The sequence below is a fragment of the Papaver somniferum genome, chromosome 11 (assembly GCF_003573695.1).
Source record: "Papaver somniferum cultivar HN1 chromosome 11, ASM357369v1, whole genome shotgun sequence".
Taxonomy (NCBI): domain Eukaryota; kingdom Viridiplantae; phylum Streptophyta; class Magnoliopsida; order Ranunculales; family Papaveraceae; genus Papaver; species Papaver somniferum.
The window spans coordinates 24,082,512-24,092,550 of NC_039368.1; the positions used below are offsets into that span (position 1 = coordinate 24,082,512).

At 37.6% G+C, this 10,039-nt stretch overlaps 1 protein-coding gene and 1 long non-coding RNA gene across 3 annotated transcripts; both read left to right on the forward strand.

The window, feature by feature from the left end:
- On the forward strand, positions 1-1,965 carry LOC113320280. 2 transcript variants are annotated; one of them, XR_003346011.1, is made up of 4 exons: positions 1-244; positions 451-919; positions 1,011-1,116; positions 1,210-1,965. It is a non-coding gene; the product is annotated as an uncharacterized LOC113320280 (long non-coding RNA). The 2 variants fall into 2 exon arrangements; XR_003346012.1 differs by having other exon boundaries at positions 1,011-1,098.
- A 3,878-nt stretch (positions 1,966-5,843) lies between these two features.
- LOC113322901 (calcium uniporter protein 5, mitochondrial-like) lies at positions 5,844-8,856 on the forward strand. The gene is made up of 2 exons (XM_026571082.1): positions 5,844-6,527; positions 7,943-8,856. Exons 1-2 carry the CDS (start codon positions 6,024-6,026, stop codon positions 8,441-8,443), a joined length of 1,005 nt encoding a protein of 334 aa, XP_026426867.1. The 5' UTR covers positions 5,844-6,023; the 3' UTR covers positions 8,444-8,856.
- The last annotated feature ends 1,183 nt before the right edge of the window (positions 8,857-10,039 follow it).

A 10,039-nucleotide genomic window follows, 5' to 3' on the forward strand; every position in this document is an offset into this window, starting at 1 on the left:
TCCGCCTTATCTCTCTCTAAACTCTCTCTGGAAAAATGGTGATTCTCTGATTATTGAGAGACGAAGAAAGATTTCGAGTGGTTTTCATTGCAAACATACCCTAATAGATTATGTAGTTCGTGTGTGTGATTTTGATCCATATATAGTGATATTTTCTAAAGATTTTCAAGCAGAAAGGTGACTGGTTGTTCCATCTGGTGGGTTTCTTAAAAGATATCGTCACAATGTACGCGAACATCATGAGGTTGGTAATCAAAACCTGTTTCAGTCAATTTCATATTAGATTTCAGAAACCCTAATTTTCGATTTTGGGGATTTTTTTCATAAACTCTAAAAAGTGAGTGAAAATTGGGTATTTTCATTGCCTTTTTCGTAAATCCTAATAACAATCAATTGGTTATTTCATTTGTTTTTTATTTGTGTATTGAATTTTATTATGTCTCTATGCAGGAAATATGTGAAGAACCCAGTAAGAAGTTTTAGGGTTGAAGGAAGTGAAACAAATAATGTTAGATTCTTTGATGGAGATGGAGTTGTGCTATACAATGGTTTATGAATCTGGTGATGAAGTTGCAATACAGGAGCTGAAGGTGAAGCGACATGAATGGGTTCTGGATAGGGTTTATGGAATTGATTTGATGTTGTTGTTGGTGATTGCTGTTTGAATGGTTGTTTGAATGGATTGAAGCAGTGGTGATCTGGTGAATGGATATGTGCCAGTGGTGATGTTGCAATAAAGAGAAAATGCAGATGGTTTTATTGGGTTGCAGCTGCAGTTCAAGTTGATGGTGGTTGCAAAAATGATATGATGATGTGTTTGTTGTTGCAGTGCAGGTTATAGGGACTAGATGAATGTACTAGGTTTACAATGAAATAGTGGATGTTCATTGATGTCTTTGAGCTGAGAAGATACAGGCAGGTGGTGCACTGTCAAAGTGAATGTACTAGGTTTACGGTGAATGAGTTGCTTTCTGATTTGAATTGCAGTTAATGTGTTGTTCTCTGTGCAGGAGGTTGCTGGTGAGAATGGCCAGAGCACACATCTGGTGTGACCACATTGAGGAGTAAACAGAAGTTCGGGAGTTCGTTGTTGGCATGGTAAAGAATCAAACCTTGGTATGATGTTTTTATTTCAAAGTTCGTGTTGGTTCCTCTTTTCTGGGTTGTGGGCATTGTACAGTTAGGTTGTATTAATTTTATTTATTACAGGCGAAGGGGAACGATGATGGTAGCAATGCTGATGATGCCAGGAGGTTGGTCGAGAATATGGAGACAAGCATAACAAAAGGGACTCAGATTTATGGCAAGCTCGAGGAAGGAAACGAGTATAGAAATGTCAGCCACCATCTAAAACCACCAGCCACCATCATTGTTTTTCCCAAACCAAATTACATCTCCACTAGCATACCACCAAATCCATACCACCGTTCCAGTGCATAACCCATCAATTCGCATCAGTTTCAACACTTCATAAACGTTCACAGCATCACCAATTCAAATGCACATCATCCATATAAGAGCAACTGGCCGGTTCGCAACCTCAACAATAGCAAGGGCACACCACTAGCGGCTCAATTTTGACTACCACAACAAATCCTCACCAGCTTGCAGCAAACTGCAACACTAGGAACGACTTGTAGCCAAGCCACATCAGAAGATGCCACGTGTCAGAGTTGCCCCTTCAGAAGATGCCACATGTCAATGTCGGTACACGTCAGCAGCTACCACATGTGATAGTTTAACCATGGTTAGTAGTAGCTGAGTTAAAAAGAGGGTATTTTGGTGATAACCAACACCGTTTTTTTTCCAAATAGTTATTTCGGATGGAACATGACTATTTTGTAAACCAATTTCAAAAGTGTGATCATTTTGTAACCGAATTACAAAAAGTAGGACTATTTTATAATTGGCCCAAAGATTTACATCCGTTGCATGATATAGGAAGATAATAGAAGAAGTACATAATTTCGTCATTTTCTTTTAAAAGAAGTGGAGTAAGTTGATTACTTGAGTAGTTGAGTATCATTTACTCTACACTGTGAATTATCGAACGGGGTTTGAAGTTTGAAAAACAAAAAAAGAAAAAGGTAGTAGAACCCTTTGCTGTGCGTATTCTCATGAACTTTTAGCGGATTCTCTAATTTTTTATGGATTCGGAAATCAGAAAACAAATAGTAAATACTGTTATCTCACTCCCTGTCGACATCCACTGTTACCCTGCTCCTGGACCTAAGCAATCTTGACCATGGGAATACGAGGCCTACTTCCGCTGCAGTCAAAACATTGTCTGGTCATCAAAACATTATAGTATGGGGACAAAAACCCCAAAAGGTAAGATATCTTGTTTCAAGTTGACGGAACAGTAAAAACATGCCAAAATTATCGTCAACATTAATCCCACCAAGATGAAGTCTTTGAATGTTGGTGCACTAGAAAGTTGAAGGAGGCAAAAGGTTATTCAAGAGCCGGACGAATCGTTCATCTACCTTTTCAAGGGTGAGAAATAACGTGCGTAAGTAGGCATAATATAATCCCAACTTCTGCGAAAACTCGTTAACCAAAACAAGCAATGATGAGACTTTCCTACGACTAAACAAGAAAAGAAAGATAAGATTTGCCTAGGTGAATTTAAGCGCCTCCAGGCTCCACGGCTCCTCCCCTGGGTCCAAACTTGATGCTTAGTTCTACTAGTGGCCCGTATCAACTTCAGGTGGGAGTGGTCCAAATTGATACACCCATGGCGCCCGCCTAATCCACCTCTCCCGCCTCATCATCAAACCGAAAGCCTTTTCTTATAGGTTGTCTCTCCTTATTGACTTGATTTTCTGTACTTTTTAATTCTCGAAGTAATCCAACCCAAAAGGCCAAGGATCCGAAAGGCGTGGATCAGACAATTGTTATCACTTAACAGTTAACATGATACGACTTGGAAAAGGCCAATGCCATCAACCAAAATATTTTAAATAAAATGTAGCAAAAGTCACTCCAAATATTTGTGGAAATATTTAGACCAATATGCGGGAGTCATTGCATCGTAATTTGTTTGACTTTGTCATCTAAGCTCATGGCGGCATCTCATTACGAGTACTTGTGTCGTGTATCTTACGTGGCAGTACTTAATCTCTCGACTCCTTATCATTAGGCATTAGGGTCATGGACACTCTTACAAAAAAAAATAAAAATAAGAAGAATGTAGTTCTCTACCTTTAACGCAATCTATATTCAGGAGGAGTTTGAATTGCAGTTTTTGAATGGTAGGTTTTGGAATGTTAATCATGGTTCTAAACTTCTACTATTAAAGTCGTTATCAAGCTGTAAGTGACTGCGCCACCATTAATTAAATTGAAAAAAGATTAAGATAATCCGGTTGTTGTGTTAATCATATGTTAATCTAATCAAATACTCCCTCCGTACCTATAAATATAGGCGGAATTTCTATTTTTCCTTGTACCACTATATAGGCGGAGTCCAAATTTCAAAACGGTTTTTTATTTATATTATCCCTGTTTATTTGTTTGGAAATAACCACAATTGAGTATATGTCTCTAACATTAAAAATATAATTAAGGGTAAAACAGGAAAAAACATAAAATGTATAAAATAAATAAAAAATTTCTTAATTTAAAAGAATTGATCCCTCCGCCTATATATATGTGGTACCGAGGGAGTAAATGAATAGAATGATTAATTATTGATTAAAATCCCTGATTAACACAAGTGCAGGTTTCTTAATTAACAAAGATCCAGCTCAGCAGATATATCTTGATTCTTGCACCGCTATCCTCTGTTATTATTCTTGCCAAAGGCATCCGTCAGACCTGTTGTTTTTTTCATGTTAGGATATTTGATAAAGTACTCCTGTTTTGAAATGTACACTTTAAAAATACCCCAGTTTTCTATAACTTTTCTAAAATACCCCGTTTTATTCAAAAGGCAAATTCCATCTAGTTAAGTGTTAGGTGGCAGTTATCTTTCCTATTAAAAGTCCTATTTACCCCTGAACTACATCTCCTTGGTAGAGAGGATAATGATTCGACGATCCTGAAAGAGGGTGTAACGATCTTGAACTAGGCTCGACGAACCTGAAAGTGGTGTAACGACCCTGAACCGGGCTCGACTAACCGGAAAAATATTGTAGAAGATTGATTCTCCACCAACCAAAAACCCCAAGACACTTGGGAATGATGAACCCTTTTAGGAAATGATGAAACGAACCTGAAAATGATGACACGATCCTGAACCGAGCTCGATAAATTGAAAAAATGATGTAGAAGGTAAACGTACTAACAAGTAAAGGGTAAAGAAATAAACTTTAAAGAAAGTAAACTAGTGTTGACTAACTAGGATGAAAAACTAAATAGTTGGGGCACTTTAGAAAATTTCTAAAAAACAGGGATAACAGAAAAACGAGATCAATAAAACGGGGGTACTTTATAAATTCTCCCTTTCATGTTTTAATCAAGTTCCTTTTTATAGCCTATACCCATCCGCATTTGAAAATGAAATTTAAAAATAAATTATTACTCGTAATGGGAAATATAGGTTGATTTCAAAGTTTTCACCTACCAGTATTCTAGAATAATATACATTTTCATCAATAATTATCTCAAGCTGACACCAACAACAAACATTTTTACCTAATCCTCATGTGCATTTATTGGTCCAAAATTCAGAGTTACTGACCGAGCGACTGATATCCAAAATTGATCACTTACATTTTTTGGTGGGAATCGTGGGATTCTCAGAGCTAGGGCTGCACAAGACCCACCCACGATACCCAAACCCACCCGTACCCGTTAAATCCGTGGGTTTTTAATCCATATCCGCCCGTTGTGGGTGCGGGGTTGGTTATGAAAAAAAAACCCGTTGTCTGTGGGTGCGAGGTTGGTTTAAGCTAATACCCGCCCAAAAAACCCGCAGATTATATACCATTAGATAAAACTAATCCTAGTCGTCCATTATGAAACCCTAATACTAGTAGATAGGATAACTGATAACCCTCATTCACTTTCTACACTCTTCTCTCTGTTCGGCCTCTCCTCTTCTTCCTCCTCAGTTCTTCTTCTTCACCTACGAACGACAATTACCAGAAATCTTCACCAGAAATCGACAACAACAACTTCGAATCTTCACCAGAAATCGACAACAATCGAAAAATCAACAGATTCAACACTTAATCTTCATCTGTGAACTTCCTAGATATGAATATTTTGGGGGTTTTGGTTTTTTTTTTTCTCACTTAATCAAGGAGAATAGAAGTTACTCTAAATACTTGAATATAAAGCGGGTTTAAACCCGTTTAAACCCGTACCCGCCCAACCCGTAGCGGGCGGATAACAAAACCCGCCCGCTGTTTGTGGGTGCGGGGTTGGTTATGAAAAAAAAAAACCGCAGTCTGTGGGTGCGAGGTTGGTTTTAGCTTATACCCGCCCATACCCGCCCATGTGCAGCCCTACTCAGAGTCCACACCCTAATCCACAACAACATTTAATCTCGTTACTAAGATTCTGATTTCTTTGACGGTGTCAGGTAAGTGATATATAAAGTCCATCATTTCCATTTCATTTTTTTTTATTTAAAACAAAAAAAACGTTTAGTCCGGTAAAGACATTGAAGGAACGTAGCAAGCAGCTACCATTTTTTGTCCCGGTCCTATTGCTAAAAAACGACCTAAACATTTTGCTATAACAACCAAGCAAGAAGCCACAAACGAAAAAGTTACATCCGTTAACGCGTCGTTAAGTACCATTTGCGCTTTCAAAAAAAAAACCCTCAAGTTAACAGACGCTTTTGTCCTTCAATCCGTCTCCCTCAAATTCGCCACTAAAATAGTAGAAAAGCAAGAGAGAAGGAAATAATCCTCTCTTTCATCGTACGAAAACCAGAAATCCTACACACAAAACCAGAAAAATCTCTTTTCATTAAAACTAGGGCAGAAAACCTCTCTCAACCTCTACCTAAAATGGATGACAAAACAGATTAAAACCAGCTTAATTTTTGAATATTAGTTGTGATCGAAGAAAATGTGGAAATCATCAGGTTTAATTTTGTTGAAAAGAAGTTTATTATCATCAACAGTGAGGAACTATGAGAAGAAGGAATCAATTTGCAAGGGTTTTAGGTTGATTGAACATAATGTGAGTTGTTTTGTTCGTCCATTTTCGTCGTCGAGATTTTTTTCATCAGGGACGGAAGCTGGGTTTTCTGGTCAAGATGATAACAGCTCTACGAAAGTTTCTGGAGTTGGGATTGAATTTGAAGGAGGTGAAAAAGGTGGGAAAGATGGGAAAGATGCAATATCGTTTACAGAAGCAAAGAAATTGATGAGATTAGTTAATGTAGAATCACTGAAAAGGAAACTTGGTATGGAACAGGAAGAAGTGATTGGGTATAGTGATTTACTTAGGGCTTGTGAAAGTATGGGTGTTGCTAGATCTTATGATGAAGCTGCTGCGTTTGCTCGTGTTCTTGATGAAGCTGGTGTTATTCTTCTTTTTAGAGATAAAGTCTATCTTCATCCTGATAAGGTATGTTTTTCTATTTCTATCTCTTTTGTAATTTTGGTTGAGTATGATGAATGTTTGTTTGTGTATTGATGAATTTTAGGGTGTAGTTGTTTTGGTCCTTTTGGATTTGAACCTTCGTATTTGGTTTTGTAGCTTTTGCTGAATGTTTTTGTGGTATTCCTGTTTGTATTTTTTTCTCTGTGGGGCTATGGGTTCTCAAAATAAAGAAGAAAAACCCTTGAAAGGGTTTGGAAATGGAAGCAGGTTATGTATGTATGTTCTCCATCATTTCATCTTTCATATCTAGGATCTCATCCATCATAATTTTGTATTTTTGTATGTGCTTATGTAGGTTTTCTGTAATTTTTTGCCTAAAATGGTTCTATCTTGTAATGCCAATTTGTGATTTAAAAGGTTAAATTAAACTGATAATTTCAGCAAAGATTCAATTTAGGAAAGGAAGTTATGGGAGGAGACAATTTCACAACAAATGATACATATATTTGTTTTTAACTAGGCTAAATTGTTTTGGTTGTTAATGTGTTGATGATCTTTAAAAGTGTTTTGGTTGTTCATGTGTTGACGATCTTTAAAAGGCATGTCCAATGAACAGGATTCACTAAGAGCTGTAAAATCGTTATATAGAAAGTAATACGAATTCAGAAAACACATTAGGCATGATTACTGTATATCCTGCTGGGTTGGGTGCACACGTGTTAGCCATAGGAAGTATCGGCTGCCCTCCCAAGAACAGTCTGGCAGATGAGGTGATGTGTTTGACCGTACTCCATTGTCTTATGGGGATCAGAAGGAATAAACTTCGAGAAAAAGGGAAGGATAGCATTTTGTTGAAAGGCTATTACAATTGCAGTGTTTTGCTCGAAGCCGTAAATTTGAAAGGCTATTAGTTTGTTGGATCTAGAGATGGATTGGCTAGTTGGTGTCCATCAAAGATTCTGTTTATAAATGGGAATCAATAATCTATTCTCCAGTAAGTATGGTTCAAGTCTTCTTGATCATTGCAGGTTCCCCATTGACGACTAGGGTTATCATATTTCAATATTTTAAAACAGTTTAAACCAGCCATAAGTTCCCTCTTATTAGGTCAATAAAGAAATTTGAGATCCCTGATCAATGTTGATGTAGTTCTGATCTTTAAGGAGTCGAAAGCTTGACTTTACTGCCTCAATCGTTAGTGTCGCAACCATTGGCAATTTGGTGACGATTTTCATACATGCCATCTTGTCGTCAAATTTTAGTTAAAGCTTTCGAACTTTTGCTCTGAACCGTTCATTGTAATTTATGACTAAAGATGATTGGGTGTGTTATTTCGTTTGTAACCTCTTGTTCTTTAAGCCATTTTTGTTTGTTCTTTTGTCAAAATCCTGTTCTGTACTCCACGGGTTTCTGAAATATCATATCTGTTTCGTTTGAAGGTTGTAGATTTGGTGAGACGGGCAGTTCCTCTTGCTTTGGCACCTGAAGATGATCCAAGGAGGGATGAACTAAAGAAGCTGCAGAAAGAGAAGGAAGATATTGATGTTTTGGCTCACAAGCAAGTACAGCGTATACTGTGGTCAGGACTAGGTTTCTCTGTGCTACAAGTTGGCCTCTTTTTCCGACTCACATTCTGGGAATTCTCATGGGATGTAATGGAACCTATTGCATTCTTCACTACTACAACTGGCTTAGTTGTAGGTTACGCTTACTTCTTATTCACATCGAGGGATCCAACATACCAGGATTTGATGAAGAGGCTTTTCTTATCTAGGCAAAGGAAACTATACAAGAGACAGAATTTCAATGTAGATCGATTTTTGGAATTGCAGAACCACTGTAAATCACCTCTGGAGACCTCCACATCTGCTCAAGTTCGAAAAAAGATGCAAATAGAACATGATGAAATGTGTCACAAGGAACAACCTCATAGTTTTTAAATACTACTTGATTTCTCTCTTCCCTGGTAAGAATGAAGAAAGGCAGTTTCCAGTCTAACCATGGTTTCAGCTGAGTAATCTTTTTATCCTTTGGGCACACAATTACATTAACAGTCTAGTAGAAATGGGAAAATGGACTGTTGTTTTTGGGTATAGTTGTGTTCATGACGATGCTAACACAGTTGGTTGTCTCTTTTGTTTTGTTTTCCTTCAAATATTCGAAAGGCACGACATAAATTGCTGAGGTTGTGCTACTAATACTTTTTTCTTCCCACAGAGGTGCATTTTGAGCCTGCTGTACTTCAGTACTTCAAATTTTGTAAACAACCTACTTCATTTATATGGTTTACACTTTACATAATGTAATCTATGGCTACATGACTCAAATTGGTTCGACTCTTTCTCTTGTTGTATCTGCCGCTTTAAAAAGTGTCTGCATTCAAATTACTTGCAATGCAGTTGCAGGCGCCTGAGTTGTTAGGATGACGTGTAGGTGATGGAGCAGATGAATCAAGAGCACATCTGATTTCTGGCCCATCCTTTATGAAAGTTTTTAAACTCGGAACGATTACTGTTGGTGAATCTTTGAGTTTAGATTTATATCAAGATATTGTGTTTGGGTTGAAGATGAGAAGAAAGAGACCATTTCAATTTTTGATGCATCAATCATGCAACATGTATATGAATTGACTATTTTGAATGCTGGCTTGAACTGTTGGTGGGTTGCATCTAGGTGGCAAATGTGCACAAAGGAGTACGAGGACTAAGTCAAAAAGGTAAGAGAACAGAAAGCTACTTCCTTTGAGATGGCTAAATGGTGCCTTTTGAAAGTTGCAAGGGACAAGGTTCCGAACTTGTGTGACTTTGGTATCGAAAGAAAAAGAAAAAGAACAAGAACAAGGAAGAAAAGATGGTTAGGTTTGAGATGGCAAAAAGCTTTTATTTCAAGTAGAAATCCACTGTTAACGTTGAGTATCTTAGCAATGCGTATCGGGTTAAATGATCAAATAAGTTAGGTTGTGGCATCGATGACTTGATTCAAATTGACTGACAATATAAAAATATTGAACATTATACTGTTCGAGGAGTAATGATGTACAGTACAAGATTATTTTGGTAATGTTGGTGGACTACAACAACATCCCGGTAGTACTAATACTAGGGTGTGTTCTCATGGTATTCTAAGAAAATCGATAGGACCTGATGCTTTTGCAGTTTGCTGTTCCACCTCTTGGCTCCAGACTGAGCCACGTCGATCTATTTTTGATTTGTCAACAGGGACTACGTTCCAGAGTTCTTTTTCCTAGAATCAAAGTGCCAACATTTTGCTAAGGTATCATTGACTTATGAAAGCACCAGGACAATGAGGAAGGAGTAAGTATAAACCAAACTTGGAAAGCCACCTTGCAATGCAACAGAAGGTGATCTGCAGTCTCATTTGCAACATCACACAAAATGCAGGAGTTATAAAGGGTATAAAGAGTAACACCTTTTCTCGATATTATTATATCATAAGGCCAAGCAATATGGCGAACGATTACTCTTAGCTACAGCTTATTTGAAGCTAAGAAAAATGGGTCTAGGCCAATCTCATTA

What these genes read in the sequence shown, in the direction of transcription:
- LOC113322901 (XM_026571082.1), top strand. Translation starts at nt 6,024, where the DNA reads ATGTGGAAATCATCAGGTTTAATTTTGTTGAAAAGAAGTTTATTATCA. An exon ending in TCTATCTTCATCCTGATAAG is followed by an intron (nt 6,528 to 7,942) that starts GTATGTTTTTCT and finishes TTTCGTTTGAAG; the next exon opens with GTTGTAGATTTGGTGAGACG.